General features: G+C 46.1%; 1 protein-coding gene across 1 annotated transcript; it reads right to left on the minus strand.

Moving 5' to 3' along the window:
- Positions 1-2,395: 2,395 nt before the first annotated feature.
- On the minus strand, positions 2,396-15,732 carry LOC139159649 (zinc finger protein 678-like). The gene is made up of 6 exons (XM_070736961.1): positions 15,593-15,732; positions 12,353-12,915; positions 10,791-10,914; positions 10,576-10,658; positions 5,458-5,587; positions 2,396-4,358 (listed from the first exon to the last, which is right to left on the minus strand). The coding sequence occupies exons 2-6, from the start codon at positions 12,761-12,763 to the stop codon at positions 2,722-2,724; spliced, it is 2,385 nt and encodes a 794-aa protein (XP_070593062.1). The 5' UTR covers positions 12,764-12,915; positions 15,593-15,732; the 3' UTR covers positions 2,396-2,721.
- Positions 15,733-16,332: the final 600 nt, after the last annotated feature.

Below are 16,332 nucleotides of genomic sequence, written 5' to 3' on the forward strand. Positions count from 1 at the left end.
TTTCCCATGTTCCCCTGCCACACTTTCCCATGCCCAAGCCAGGCAACAGGGATGACCTTGTTCGTCTCAATGGGTGTTGGGGCAGGAACACAGATAGGAAAAATCCGGATCTAAATTCCATTTCCTGAGTCCGGGGAAGGGCATAGCCCAGGGCCCATGTTGCACTGCCACCCCTTTTCAGGCCTGAGAGGGGAAGCAAAACCCAGTCACCTCTTTGCCCCCCTAGAAAAGGCCCAGGATAGCCAGGAAGGAAGAAAGCTGTGGGTTTGTGTGAGCCTCTTTTTTTAAGAAAAATAGTTTTTATTGATTTATTTACATTTAAAAACAACAAAAAAGACATATCTACATTTAAACATGACAAAACAATACAATATGGCCCAAACCATACAATCATACTACATAACCTCTAGGGTTATACAGCTAATTTTACCGACAATAAACCCATGCTTATGTAATTGTTTCCATTATATTTACATAATCTTTTTCATTAACATTTAGTCATTGTAGTAGTCCCTCACCTATCGCTGGTGTTACGTTCCAGACTTGGCCGCGATAGGTGAAATCCGCGATGGGGAATTTATTGACTGATAGTACTTATTTAAGTATTTATATTGTAATTGTTTGGTAAGTTTTCATTGTTTTAAGTGTTTATAAACCCTTCCCACACAGTATTTTAGATCCAGTATTTAAATACAGTATTTACAATTTTAGATTTTATTTTTTTTTGAAAAACCTGCCGATCGAGTTTGGCGGGCTGTTTAAATCTGCCGATCGGCTTCCTCAGAAACCCGCGATGAAGTGAAGCCGCAGTAGGTGAAGCGCGGTATAGCGAGGGACTACTGTATTCATTGATATAATTATTACATTTTAATATAGGAATCATCATATTTGTGAGTGAGCCATTTATTTATTTATTGATTGATTGGATTTGTATGCCGCCCCTCTCCGCAGACTCGGGGCAGCTAACAACAGTAATAAAACAGTATATAACTAACTTCCAGGCAAAGACTTTCTGATTTAAACTGCATTTTAGGGGGATAAAAACACTGGCATTTGAGTATGGAGGTTTGTTCTCAGGGGGCAGGTCATTTTCTGAACATTTCGTTATCAAACTAGGTAACATCTTCAGTGGAATTATAGGAATGACAGGACAATGGAGGAGAAGAAAAAAGCCAGAGGCCTTGGTAAACAACCCACATGAGTTTAAACCTTCTCATCACCCTTCAGGATAGCTGAATTCTTTGTACAAATTGCATTATAAATAATTATAGAAACATAGAAGACTGACGGCAGAAAAAGACCTCATGGTCCATCTAGTCTGCCATACTATTTCCTGTATTTTATCTTACAATGGATATATGTTTATCCCAGGCATGTTTAAATTCAGTTCCAGTGGATTTACCAACCACATCTGCTGGAAGTTTGTTCCAAGGATCTACTACTCTTTCAGTAAAATAATATTTTCTCATGTTGCTTTTGATCTTTCCCCCAACTAACTTCAGATTGTGTCCCCTTGTTCTTGTGTTCACTTTCCTATTAAAAACACTTCCCTCCTGGACCTTATTTAACCCTTTAATATATTTAAATGTTTCGATTATGTCCCCCCTTTTCCTTCTGTCCTCCAGACTATACAGATTGAGTTCATTAAGTCTTTCCTGATACGTTTTATGCTTAAGACCTTCCGCCATTCTTGTAGCCCGTCTTTGGACCCATTCAATTTTGTCAATATATTTTTGTAGGTGAGGTCTCCAGAACTGAACACAGTATTCCAAATGTGGTCTCCCCAGCACTCTATATAGTGGGATCAAAATCTCCCTCTTTCTGCTTGTTATACCTCTAGCTATGCAGCCAAGCATCCTACTTGCTTTCCCTACCGCCTGATTGCACTGTTCATCCATTTTGAGACTGTCAGAAATAACTACCCCTAAATCCTTTTCTTCTGAAGTTTTTGCTAACACAGAACTGCCAATACAATACTCAGATTGTGGATTCCTTTTCCCCAAGTGCATTATTTTACATTTGGAAACATTAAACTGCAGTTTCCATTGCTTTGACCATTTATCTAGTAAAGCTAAATCATTTACCATTTATAGAGTTTTTCTCCTATGTCGATCATGTGAATGTGAATTAAGGATAATTACTACTATTCCCAAAGCTCATCCCACACTCCAAGCATTTGTAGGGTTTCTCCCCTGTGTGGATCTTTTTATGGGAAATAAGGGACCCATTGTCATGGAAAGCCTTTCCACATTCCAGGCATTTTTATGGTTTTTCCCAGTGTGGATCCTTTTAGGGATATTAAGGATCCCATTTTCACAGGTCTTTCAACATTCCAAAACATTTATATCATTTTTCCTGTGTAGGTTTTTTTATGAGAAATGAGATTACTTCCTTCACTGCAGCATTCCAGGCATTTATTTATTTATTCATTCATTCATTCAATTTTTATGCCGCCCTTCTCCTTAGACTCAGGGCGGCTTACAACATGTTAGCAATAGCACTTTTTTTTTTTTAAACAGAGCTAGGCTATTGCCCCCACAATCCGGGTCCTCATTTGACCCACCTCGGAAGGATGGAAGGCTGAGTCAACCTTGAGCCGGTGATGAGATTTGAACCGCTGACCTTCAGATCTACAAGTCAGCTTCAGTGGCCTGCAGTACAGCACTCTACCTGCTGCGCCACCCCGGCTCATTTGTACAGCATGCTATAGAATGGATCCTTTTATGGGAAGTAACCCGAGTGCTCCCCCTGAAACTCTTTCCACATTCCAAACATTTCCCCAGCATGGATACCTTGATGGGAAATAAGCGAGCTGCTTTGTTGAAATATTCTCCCATATTCCCCACACTGATACGATTTCTCTCCTTTGTGGATTTTTGTATCTGATGTAGGATGACTATTCCACCAGAAACGGTTTCCGTATTCAAAACATACGTAGTTTTCTGTATTCTGCGGGACAGGAATAAGTGTAGAACTTTGACTAAAAGGGTCCCCACGCTCTGTGCATTTATAAGGTTTCTCTCCTGAATGGCTCCGCATATGAATTTTAAGGGACCTATTTTCGCAAAAACTCCTCCCACACTCCGTGCATTTATAGGGTTTTTCTCCCGTGTGGATCCTTTTGTGAGATACAAGGTTGCTACTCCGACTAAAGGTCTTTTCACATTCTGTGCATTTGTAGGGTTTCTCTCCCGTATGGATCCTTTTATGGGACGTAAGGGAGCTGTTCTTGCCGAAACTTTTCCCACAATCCGTGCATTGATACGGTTTCTCACCTGTGTGGATTCTTTTGTGGGAAATAAGGTCGCAGTTCCAACTGAAGGTCTTTCCACACTCCGCGCATTTGTAGGGTTTCTCTCCTGTATGGATCCTCTTATGGGACCTAAGGTAACTGTTCTGGCTGAAACTTTTCCCGCACTCGTTGCATTTGAAAGGTTTCTCCCCCGTGTGAATTATTTTATGGCAAACGAGACGGCTCCGCTTGGTGAAGCTCTTTCCACACTCTGTACATTTATACGGTTTCTCCCCTGATCTATGGGAGATCAGTTGACCGCCTTGACTAAAGCTTTTTACACACTCCGTGTACTTATAGGGTTTCTCTCCTGTGTGGATCTTCTTATGGGAAGTAAGGGATTTAATCAGCTGGAAGCCTTTCCCACACTCTATGCATTTATATGGTTTCTCCCCAGTGTGGATCCTTTTATGGGAAATAAGCTGGCTTCTCTTTCTGAACGTCATTTTACACACTGTGCAGTTGTAACCTTCCTCTCCTGTGTGGATCTTTTTATGGAGGGTAAGGGTGCTCCTCCGACTGAAGGCCCTCTCGCACTCTGTGCATTTGTACGGTTTCTCTCCCGTGTGGATCCTTTTGTGGTATATAAGGAAGCAGTTCTTGTTGAAGCTTTTCCCACACTCCGTGCATTGGTATGGTTTCTCACCTGTGTGCATCCGTTTGTGGGAAATAAGCAGACAATTCCATTTGAAATTCTTTCCACATTCTGTGCACTTATAGGGTTTATTTCCCATGCTTTCCTTTCCATGTAAGGGAAGGACAATGATGTCACCGTGAACTTTTTCAACTTCCTTGTCTCCATATTGCTCTGTAGAATGAGTTTGGTAATCGTTCTTTATATCCAATTTCTCTTTGAATGTTTTCATTCTGTTCTCTGTGTTTTTCTCCCCCACTCGGTTTTGTTGTGCAGTAAAATCATTTATATTCCAAAAAGACTGGGAAACTAAGCTTTTCTGATTTCCAATTTGTGATACATTTCTTTGGCCACATTCTGTTTCCTTCTGGTCTTCCATTTTTCCTGCTCTCTCCACGGGCCAAATTGTCTCGTTCCGCTGCTCATTGGCTCCTTATAAGAGAACAAAAGTAAGATGTGGTAAGATACAAAGAAATAAAGGTTAAGGAATAAGAAGTGATTCTATACATCTAAACATTTAAACTTGTAGGGACAGAGCAATAGCAATAGCAATAAGACTTATATTTATTTTATTTATTTATTTATTAGATTTGTATGCCACCCCTCTCAGTAGACTCGGGGCGGCTCACAACAGCAATAGAACAATTCATAACAAATCTAATAATTTAAAAACATTTAAAAAACCCCATTATTAATCAGACATATATACAAACATACCATACATAAATTGCTGGAAGTTTGTTCCAAGGATCTACTACTCTTTCAGTAAAATAATATTTTCTCATATTGCTTTTGATCTTTCCCTCAACTAACTTCAGATTGTGTCCCCTTGTTCTTGTGTTCACTTTCCTATTAAAAACACTTCCCTCCTGAACCTTATTTAACCCTTTAACATATTTAAATGTCTCGATCATGTCCCCCCTTTCCCTTCTGTCCTCCAGACTATACAGATTGAGTTCATTAAGTCTTCCCTGATCCTTCTTTTAATTAAAGTAGACATGCCCAATTCCAGCAACCGTTCTTTATATGTTTTAGCCTCCAGTCCCTAGTCATCTTGGTTGCTCTTCACTGCAGTCTTTTTAGAATCTCTAGAAGTAGAGTTGGCCTTCTCCGGGTCCCATCGACCAAACAATGTCATATGGCGGGCCCCAGGGGAAGAGCCTTCTCTGAGGCGGCCCCGGCCCTCTGGAATCAACTCCCCCCAGAGATTAGAACAGCCTCCACCCTCCTTGTCTTTCGCAAATTTCTCAAGACCCACCTTTGTTGCCAGGCATGGGGGAGTTAGGATATTCCTTCCCCCTAGGCCATTACAAGTTATGCATGGTATGTTTGTGTGTATGTTTGGTTTTTATAATAAGGGTTTTTAGTTGTTTTATTAAATTGGATTGTTACATGTTGTTTTTTTATCATTGTTGTTAGCCGCCCCGAGTCTGCGGAGAGGGGCGGCATACAAATCCAATAAATAATAATAATAATAATAACTTCATCTCATCACAAAATTTCTTCAAAGGGGCCTAGCAGAAGTCCTTACCCAGGGAGGCCACATTCCGGGAATTTTCCTGCATGACTTCTGCGTGGAGGGCTTTCTGGTGGGGATCTAGCTGAGACCATTCCTCTTCAGAGAAGTGCACTGCCACCTCCTCGAACGACACGAGACTCACCTGAACAAGGAAAAACAGGACACGTTAGCCAACAGCTCAAGGAATTACTTGCTAGTCTTCTCCCTTTGACGACCAATTTTTAAAGCAGGGATTGGCACGTTTCTGATGATTGCAAAATATTGTATGCGAAAATGCTAAGGATCGCATGAAACATTTATGGAAAGGCTAAGAAACCATTGTGGCGAAGATGATGGAATTTGTGAAGACGGTTAAATTAGAAACATAGAAGACTGATGGCAGAAAAAGACCTCATGGTCCATCTAGTCTGCCCTTATACTATTTCCTGTATTTTATCTTACAATGGATCTATGTTTATCCCAGGCATGTTTAAATTCAGTTCCTGTGGACTTACCAACCACGTCTGCTGGAAGTTTGTTCCAAGGATCTACTACTCTTTCAGTAAAATAATATTTTATCATGTTGCTTTTGATCTTTTCCCCAACTAACTTCAGATTGTGTCCCCTTATTCTTGTGTTCACTTTCCTATCAAAAACACTTCCCTCCTGAACCTTATTTAACCCTTTAACATATTTAAATGTTTCGATCATGTCCCCCCTTTTCCTTCTGTCCTCCAGACTATACAGATTGAGTTCATGAAATCTTTCCCAATACGTTTTATGCTTAAGACCTTCCACCATTCTTGTAGCCCGTCTTTGGACCCGTTCAATTTTGTCAATATCTTTTTCTAGGTGAGGTCTCCAGAACTGAACACAGTACTCCAAATGTGGTCTCAAAATGTGGTGTTCACTTTCCTATTAAAAACACTTCCCTCCTGAACCTTATTTAATTACCCTATTTTTCTGAGTATAAAACACACACACACCCACAAAAAAAAAAGAGAGTGAAAATTTGGGCATGTCTTATACATTAAAAGTTGCCAAAGCCCTGCCCATGGCCCGGCCGCCACCCTTTGGCTGTTTTTGGCCTTCACATGTTGTTTTTGGCCTCCACATGCTCCATTTACATTAGAGAACCACCTTTCAGCTGTGGCGAGGGGGACATTTGCCCAGATTCGCCTGGTACACCAGTTGCGGCCCTACTTGGACCGGGAGTCACTGCTCACGGTCACTCATGCCCTCATCACCTCGAGGTTCGACTACTGTAACGCTCTCTACATGGGGCTACCTTTCAAGAGTGTTAGGAAACTTCAGATCGTGCAGAATGCAGCTGCGAGAGAAATCATGGGCTTCCCTAAGTATGCCCATGTTACACCAACACTCCGCAGTCTGCATTGGTTGCCGATCAGTTTCCGGTCACAATTCAAAGTGTTGGTTATGACCTATAAAGCCCTTCATGGAATCGGACCAGAATATCTCCGGGATCGCCTTCTGCCGCACGAATCCCAGCGACCAGTTAGGTCCCACAGAGTTGGCCTTCTCCGGGTCCCGTCGACTAAACAATGTCGTCTGGCGGGACCCAGGGGAAGAGCCTTCTCTGTGGCGGCCCCGACCCTCTGGAACAAACTTCCCCCGGAGATTAGGATTGCCCTCACCCTCCTTGCCTTTCGTAAACCCCTCAAAACCCACCTCTGCCATCAGGCATGGGGGAACTGAGATGTCTCCCCCAGGCCTATACAGTGATCCCCCGTTTATTGCGTCCCCAACCAATGCGAACAGGGTACTTCGCTATTTTTCAACCCGGAAGTCAAAATACCATCTACGCATGCGTGTATGGGCACGCATGCGTAGATGGCAACCGGGAGATCAGCTGCTGGGCGGCTTTCCTGGGTCTTCCCCCTCTTGCTGGCGTCAGCGAGGAGTTTCCCCACCGCCCACGCAAACTCCTCGCTGCCGCCCGCCCTTCGCCCCGCCCACGCCGTTCATTCTCGCCGCTTTCGAGCTGAGTCCGGGAGCGAATTCGCTCCCGGACTCAGCTCGAAAGCGCCGAGAGACAGCGCCAAGGAACGGCTTGTCTCGGCGCTTTCGAGCTGAGTCCGGGAGCGAATTCGCTCCCGGACTCAGCTCGAAAGCGCCGAGAGACAGCGCCAAGGAACGGCTTGTCTCGGCGCTTTCGAGCTGAGTCCGGGAGCGAATTCGCTCCCGGACTCAGCTCGAAAGCGCCGAGAGACAGCGCCAAGGAACGGCCCGATCCTCCTCCCTGAGGCAGCTCGCCCTCCCATGGCCGCTTCCTCCACCCTCCATCGCAAGCCCTCGCCACCGCAGCCAACGCGCGCTGCGATCTTCAAGCCCGGCTCCTTTCGGCCCAGCATCCCGGGCCAAGCAGCTGCCTTCCGTGACTGAGCCTGGCTGGCCCGGAAGATCGTAGCGCGCGTTGGCTGCAGCGGCGAGCGAAGCTAAGCCGGCAGCAATGTCGCCGCCGCTGCAGCCAACGCGCGCTACGATCTTCCGGGCCAGCCAGGCTCAGTCACGGAAGGCAGCCGCTTGGCCCGGGATGCTGGGCCGAGGGGAGCCGGGCTTGATCCGCTGAGCCTGGCTGGCCCGGAAGATCGTAGCGCGCGTTGGCTGCAGCGGCGGCGACATTGCTGCCGGCTTAGCTTCGCTCGCTCGCCGCTGAGGAGCCGAAGATGGGGGGGGCGGCGAAATGACTTGGAGGAATGTGAAGCTGAAACCGGCCGGTTTCAGCTTCACATTCCCCCAAGTCATTTCGCCGCTCGTGTCCTGGCTAAACCGGGCAGCAGGAGACAGGCGGTGGGCTGGGAGCCGCAGGCGAAAGGAGCTCGGACATTGTTCTCCGGACCCCGCCCGCTCAGCCCCGCGGCGGCCCTTTCCCTCTCCAGGCTGCGGGCGGGGTCCGGAGAACAATGCCCGAGCTCCTTTCGCCTGCGGCTCCCAGCCCACCGCCTGTCGCCCTAAAGCGGGGTGCGAAATGACTTGGAGGAATGGGAAGCTGAAACCGGCCGGTTTCAGCTTCACATTCCTCCAAGTCATTTCGCCGCTCGTGTCCTGGCTAAACCGGGCGACAGGCGGTGGGCTGGGAGCCGCAGGCGAAAGGAGCTCGGGCATTGTTCTCCGGACCCTGCCCGCAGCCTGGAGAGGGAAAGGGCCGCCGCGGGGCTGAGCGGGCGGGGTCCGGAGAACAATGCCCGAGCTCCTTTCGCCTGGGGCTCCCAGCCCACCGCCTGTCGCCCTAAAGCGGGGTGCGAAATGACTTGGAGGAATGGGAAGCCCAGCCCCGTGACATTCGCTTTCCTGCCACCCGCAGCCGAGTGATCCTGGGCTCCTTCGCAACCTCGGAGAGCTTCCTGGGCATGAAAGCTGGTTTTCGTGAGCTTTCATGCCCAGGAAGCTCTCCGAGGTTGCGAAGGAGCCCACGATCACTCGGCTGCGGGTGGCAGGAAAGCGAATGTCACGGGGCTGGGCTCGGCTCCCCACCCTTAGCAGCCCCGCCGCGGAACGCTCCATTCTGTTCCCTGCCGGCCCGATTGAGCGGCCGGCGGTCTCCATTCAGGGAACAGAATGGAGCCTTCCGCGGCGGGGCTGCTAAGTGGGGGGGAGCCGAGCCCAGCCCCGTGACATTCGCTTTCCTGCCACCCGCAGCCGAGTGATCGTGGGCTCCTTCGCAACCTCAGAGAGCTTCCTGGTTTTCGTGAGCTTTCATGCCCAGGAAGCTCTCCGAGGTTGCGAAGGAGCCCACGATCACTCGGCTGCGGGTGGCAGGAAAGCGAATGTCACGGGGCTGGGCTCGGCTCCCCACCCTTAGCAGCCCCGCCGCGGAACGCTCCATTCTGTTCCCTGCCGGCCCGATTGAGCGGCCGGCGGTCTCCATTCAGGGAACAGAATGGAGCCTTCCGCGGCGGGGCTGCTAAGTGGGGGGGAGCCGAGCCCAGCCCCGTGACATTCGCTTTCCTGCCACCCGCAGCTGAGTGATCGTGGGCTCCTTCGCAACCTCAGAGAGCTTCCTGGTTTTCGTGAGCTTTCATGCCCAGGAAGCTCTCCGAGGTTGCGAAGGAGCCCAGGATCACTCGGCTGTGGGCGGCAGGAAAGCGAATGTCACGGGGCTGGGCGCTAGCTCTCGCCGCTTTCGAGCTGAGTCCTGAAGCGAATTCGCTTCAGGACTCATCTCGAAAGCCCGCTAGCGAGGAGCCGAAGATTGGGGGCGGCGCGGCTGTTTTAAAAACGTCGCCGCCGGCATGGGGGGCTTGCCAGCACCCCCCGGACCCCCAACCCGGGTTTGGGGGGCTGCTAGGAAGCCCCCCATGCCGGCGGCGACGTTTTAAAACAGCCGCGCCGCCCCCAATCTTCGGCTCCTCGCTAGCGCTGCGGAAGTTAAAAACACCATCTGCACATGCGCAGATGGTGTTTTTACTTCCGCAGCGCTACTTCGCGAAAACCCGCTCGTTGCGGGGGGTCCTGGAACGGAACCCTCGCAACGAGCGGGGGATCACTGTATAGTTTATGCATGGTATGTTTTGTCTATGTCTTGCTTTTTAAATAAGGTTTTTTTAGATATTTTAAATATTAGATTTGCTATACATTGTTTTTATTATTGCTGTAAGCCGCCCCGAATCTACGGAGAGGGGCGGCATACAAATCTAATAAATAATGGAAATCACTTCTTCAGAAATCACTACCCCTAAATCCTTCTCTTCTGAAGTTTTTGCTAAGACAGAACTGCCAATACAATTTAAAAGGTAAGGGCAAAAAAGAAATCAAAGTCTTAATCTTTTTGAGACACGCATCACATATGGACTATGGTATCTTATCTAACTGTCTCCCCACTCAAGAGCTACATGAAACTGCCTAAGTAGCATCTAGAGCAGAGCTTAACTTTAAGTCTTGTGGACCTCAACTCTCAGAATTCTGCAGACATTTTAGGGATCTAGGAGATTAGTGGAATGCTGTCAATGCTTCCCAACAGAACTTCTGATGATTCCAAAGAGAAAATTCAGTAACTGGTCAAGTTCTGAATTCACATTTCCTCTTTCCATATTGTGTAGAAGCATCAGTATTATACGTCAACACCACATCGTATCAGGAGGCCTCAAAATGGCTCTTTGTAGCTTTCTCTGAAGTGCCTCCTCCTCCTACCTGAACAGTTGGTTCAGTTACTTTTTCAGCTCCATCAGTACAAGGAGGGGATCCTAGAAGTATCAGCGGGACTGTTTTATCTTCTGTGAAGGAGACAAAAATGGTGGAAGGAGAGTTCTTAACAGTTAAATAAGGGATGAGAAGTTTCAGACAATGAGAGATACTTGCAATCTTTCTGCGGAGTCCCACATCGCTTGGACGGAATCCATTCTTACCCGGTGAAGTGGCCTGATGTTGAATTTCCTTGGAGAACGTCCCAGAAAGAAGCAGCTTTGGAGAGGAATTTGATGGATCTTGCATTTCCTTGGAATGGTCAGGGACAATGTCCAAGAATGACCTCTGAAAGAGAAGTACCAGATAAAAAGGATATAGCAGCAGAAGAACCTCTGTTAAACATGTCTTCATATTAGAAACATAGAAGATTGACGGCAGAAAAAGACCTCATGGTCCATCTACTCTGCCCTTATACTATTTTCTGTATTTTATCTTAGGATGGATATATGTTTATCCCAGGCATGTTTAAATTCAGTTACTGTGGATTTACCAACCACGTCTGCTGGAAGTTTGTTCCAAGGATCTACTACTCTTTCAGTAAAATAATATTTTCTCATGTTGCTTTTGATCTTTCCCCCAACTAACTTCAGATTGTGTCCCCTTGTTCTTGTGTTCACTTTCCTATTAAAAACACTTCCCTCCTGAACCTTATTTAACCCTTTGACATATTTAAATGTTTCGATCATGTCCCTCCTTTTCCTTCTGTCCTCCAGGCTATACAGATTGAGTTCATGAAGTCTTTCCTGATACGTTTTATGCTTAAGACCTTCCACCATTCTTGTATTAGAATAGAATGGAATAGAACACAATAACAGAGTTGGAAGGGACCTTCGAAATCTTCTAGTCCAACCCCCTGCTTAGGCAGGAAACTCTATACCCGTGATAGAGAACTTATAGCAGGTGTGCCACAGGTGGCACATGGAGCCATATCTACCGGCATGCAAGTCGTTAGGTAGGAAAACCAAGTAGGATGCTTGGCTGCATAGCTAGAGGTATAACAAGCAGAAAGAGGGAGATTGTGATCCCGCTAAATAGAGCGCTGGTGAGACCACATTTGGAATACTGTGTTCAGTTCTGGAGACCTCACCTACAAAAAGATATTGACAAAATTGAACGGGTCCAAAGATGGGCTACAAGAATGGTGAAAGGTCTTAAGCATAAAACCTATCAGGAAAGACTTAATGAACTTAATCTGTATAGTCTGGAGGACAGAAGGAAAAGGGGGGACATGATCGAAACATTTAAATATGTTAAAGGGTTAAATAAGGTTCAGGAGGGAAGTGTTATTAATAGGAAAGTGAACACAAGAACAAGAGGACACAATCTGAAGTTAGTTGGGGGAAAGATCAAAAGCAACATGAGAAAATGTTATTTTACTGAAAGAGTAGTAGATCCTTGGAACAAACTTCCAGCAGACGTGGTTGGTAAATCCACAGTAACTGAATTTAAACATGCCTGGGATAAACATATATCCATTGTAAGATAAAATACAGGAAATAGTATAAGGGCAGACTAGATGGACCATGTGGCCTTTTCCGCCGTCAGTCTTCTATATTTCTATGTTTCTATGTTTCTAACAGCTCGGGTGCCAGCAGATATGGCTCCGTGTGGCACCCGTGCCATAGGTTCGCCATCACTGCCTTATACCATGTTGGGTTTCCATGTTGAGATATGCATGGACTCAAACAGTGTCCTTTCAAGTCTCAAAATGAAGGTCTCTCACCTGCATCTCTGCCGCTTTCTTCTCGTCCACCTGGCTCAGGAGGAAACCTTCGGCCAGGGCCACTGCCTGGGAACTGGTCTCTGCTCCACACTCCCGAATCCAACGCTCCATTTCTGGGGGCAGGATGGCCAGGAGCTGCTCCAGGATCACCAAATCCAACATCTGAGCCTTCGTGTGTTTTTCTGGCTGCAGCCACTGATGGCATAGGTGGTGAAGGTGGTTGCAAATTTCTCGGGGCCCCTTAGAGTCTTGATACTGGATACTCCCAAAGAGCCCGTGCCGGACCTCTGAACTAATAGTGTTCTTCTCCAGGACCTTCTGTTCAGTTTTTGCCCAGATATCACTATAGGTCCAAGAATGAGAATCTAGAGGGCCTTTTTCACCTCCGTCAAATATTAGATATTCCTCCATTTTTCCTACCCACTAGCACAACTTCAAATGTAGCTACGAAATCTTGCAGTTCTCCAAGGTCTTTTCATTCCAAGAAACTACATTGTGGAGGAGCCCTGGAGAAGTATCAACAGCTTCTTCACCCCCTCTTTGCTCACAAGTTATTTTTGTACCTGCAGGAGGAGAAAGGGCATAGAATAGAATACTTTATTTGGCCAAGTATGATTAGATACACAAGGGATTTTTGTGTACAGGCAAAACAACAGAGCAATCAGTTTCCGGTTACAATTGCTTTTGATCTTTCCCCCAACTAACTTCAGATTGTATCCCCTTGTTCTTGTGTTCACTTTCCTATTAAAAACACTTCCCTCCTGAACCTTATTTAACCCTTTAACATATTTAAATGTTTCGATCATGTCCCCCCTTTTCCTTCTGTCCTCCAGACTATACAGATTGAGTTCATTAAGTCTTTCCTGATAAGTTTTATGCTTAATGACCTATACATTTTATGCTTAATTTTATGCTTAATGACCTATAAAGCCCTACATAGCACCGGACCAGATTATCTCTGGGACTGCCTTCTGCCGCACGAATCCCAGTGGCCAATCAGATTCCACAGAGTTGGCCTTCTCCGGGTCCCGTCGACTAAACAATGCTGTTTGGCGGGACCCAGGAGAAGAGCCTTCTCTGTGGTGGCCCCGACCCTCTGGAATAACTCCCCCCGGAGATTCGAATTGCCCCTACTCTTCCTGTCTTCCGCAAGATGTTGAAGACTTATCTATGTCGCCAGGCATGGGGGGAATAACTATCTTGTCCCCCCCAGCACCATCTTTTTCTGACTGTAATATATGAGGATGGTGTGATTGTGTAGTAATGATTGTTGTTTAACATTTATGGGTTTTAAATTGTTTTTAGCTTATATTGGATTTGTACTTTGTATATTGTATTGCTGTTGTTGTGAGCCGCCCCGAGTCTTCGGAGAGGGGCGGCATACAAATCTAATAAAACTTAAACTTAATAAAAATCGCAGCAATACTAGTAAGAAAGGAAAGGAGGAAAGAAGGATTAGGGATGGCATGGTAGCAGTATCCCAGTATTTGAGGGTCTGTCACAAAGAAGAGTGGGTCTACTAACTTATTTTTCAAAGCACCAGAAGGCAAGACAAGAAACAATGGATGGAAACTAATCAAGAAGGGAAGCAACCTGGAATTAAAGAGAAACTTCCTAACAAGTGAGGACAATTCCCCAGGCTGGGGAATTCTGGGAATTGAAGTCCAATTATCTTCAAGTTGCCAAGGTTGGGAAACACTACCTTATGCAACTAGACTTACAATCCTAGGTTTAGAAAGTTTAGAACTATGTCGCCTTAAACACGGTCTAAGCATAGCCCATAAAATCATCGGCTACAACGTCCTTCCTGTCAACGACTACTTCAACTTCAACCACAACAACACACGAACACACAACAGATACAAACTTAAATTAAACCACTCCAAAATGGACTGCAGGATATGGGGCTACCTTTGAAAAGTGTTTGGAAACTCCAGATCGTGCAGAACGCAGCTGCGAGAGCCATTGTGGGGCTTCCCAGATTCGCCCACGTATCTACAACACTCCGTGGCCTGCATTGGCTGCCGATCAGTTTCCGGTCACAATTCAAAGTGTTGGTCATGACCTTTAAAGCCCTACATGGCATTGGACCAGAATACCTCCGGAACCGCCTGCTACCGCACGAATCCCAGCGGCCGATAAGGTCCTACAGAGTTGGCCTTCTCCGGGTCCCGTCGACTAAACAATGTCGTCTGGCGGGCCCCAGGGGAAGAGCCTTCTCTGTGGCGGCCCCGGCCCTATGGAATCAACTCCCCCCGGATATTAGAATTGCTCCCACCCTCGTCTTCCGTAAACTACTTAAGACCCACCTATACCGCCAGGCATGGGGAATTTGAGACATCTTTCCCCCAGGCTTATTATAATTTATGTTTGGTATGTATGTGCTGTTTGGTTTTTAATTATGATAGAGTTTTTAGGGTTTTTTTAATATTAGATTTGTGCCTGTATAATACTGTTTTTATCGTGTTGTGAGCCGCCCCGAGTCTTCGGAGAGGAGCGGCATACAAATCTAATAAATTATTATTATTATTATATACGACTTTAGTAACCAAGTAGCTGCTGCATGGAATTCACTACCAGACTCTGTAGTATCATCACCTAGCCCCCAAAACTTTACCCTTAGACTATCCACTGTTGACCTCACCCGATGCCAAGGGGCATGCATAAGTGCACCAGTGTGCCTTCGGTCCCCTGTCCTAATGTTTCTTTTCTACTAATATCATGTATATCAGTGTTTCCCAACCTTGGCCACTTGAAGATATTTGGACTTCAACTCCCAGAATTCCCCAGCCAGCATCTTCAAGTTTCCAAGGTTGGGAAACACTGATGTATATGAATATTATTATATTTTTGTATATCACCAATATGTACAAAGAAACCAATAAAATAAAATAAAATAAAGATTTATCCTTTTACAGCTGGGGTTTTGCAATCACTCTCTTTCCCTCCCCTCCCCTTTTACTCCTTCCATGCTGAATGCCCCCCCTCACAAATAGATGACTCTCCTGATTGCCTTCCTTTTTTTGGGGGGGGGGGGTGTTTCCTTAATTTATTCCTGGGGAGACAGACGGACATGGATATTCTGGAGCTTTCATTCCTCCCCTCCCTCCCGCCTTACCTTGCAATGCAAAGGAGTGGCAGTGCAACATGGGACTTTGGGATCTCCCCCCCTCTTCCCAGCACTCCGACTCTGGATGAAGATTTTGCATAGGAAAAGCCCCCTCCCCATCCCCAACTCACTGCTGAGTCACGTCTGAACTGCTCTCCTTGCAAAGCGGGGAATCTCCTGTGCAAGCTTCCAGGCGAAGGAAGGCAGGATCCTTAAAAGAGGCCCGGACGTCCGGTGACGTCATTCCCATCCTTTCTTCCCCAGAAAACCCATTGAAGAAAGGAATCTTCCCTTTTGATCCTACAAAACGGGCGGGCGCATGCTCAGCTGCCCATATGAAGCTAGGAGGCTGCCAGCCCTTATAACGAGAGCAGAGTGAGCCCCCTGGTGGCTCCTCTGCAGAATGCAAGCGTGTAGGGCGGGGAGTTTTGGAGCGGAGAAAGATACTTTACCCGATAAAACGTACCCTGGTTTCTCCGTGTTGGTCTGTGGAGACTTACTGTATACTGTCCGACTGAAGGAATTGAAATAATAATTCCTAAATAATAATTCCTAACAGACAGGAAGCAGCAGGTGAAGCTAGGAAAAATCACATCAGATACATGTACAATTACAAGTGCACTAGAGTGCCTTCCATCCCCTGTCCTATTACTCTCCTATATCTCCTATTCCTTTCTTCTATTCCTATATATCTTCTTCTATTCTTTCATTGATATGTTCTATTACTATATCTTCTTTTCTATTATTTCTTAGATATATTTTACTATGAGTATCTCCTCTATAACCTTCATCATGTATTTTACTATGTGTATATAGATATATATATATACCCACTAAAACTCTCATTGTGTATTGGACAAAATAAATAAAT

The sequence above is a fragment of the Erythrolamprus reginae genome, chromosome 2 (assembly GCF_031021105.1).
Source record: "Erythrolamprus reginae isolate rEryReg1 chromosome 2, rEryReg1.hap1, whole genome shotgun sequence".
Lineage (NCBI taxonomy): Eukaryota > Metazoa > Chordata > Lepidosauria > Squamata > Dipsadidae > Erythrolamprus > Erythrolamprus reginae.

Bases quoted from the DNA above. Each gene is read 5' to 3' on its own strand.
- LOC139159649 (XM_070736961.1), bottom strand. From the start codon at position 12,763: ATGGAGGAATATCTAATATTTGACGGAGGTGAAAAAGGCCCTCTAGAT. The intron at 5,588-10,575 runs GTAGGAGGAGGA...TTCCTTGTTCAG, and splicing joins TAACTGAACCAACTGTTCAG to GTGAGTCTCGTGTCGTTCGA. The intron at 4,359-5,457 runs GTAAGGACTTCT...TTCTCTTATAAG, and splicing joins CCGGAATGTGGCCTCCCTGG to GAGCCAATGAGCAGCGGAAC.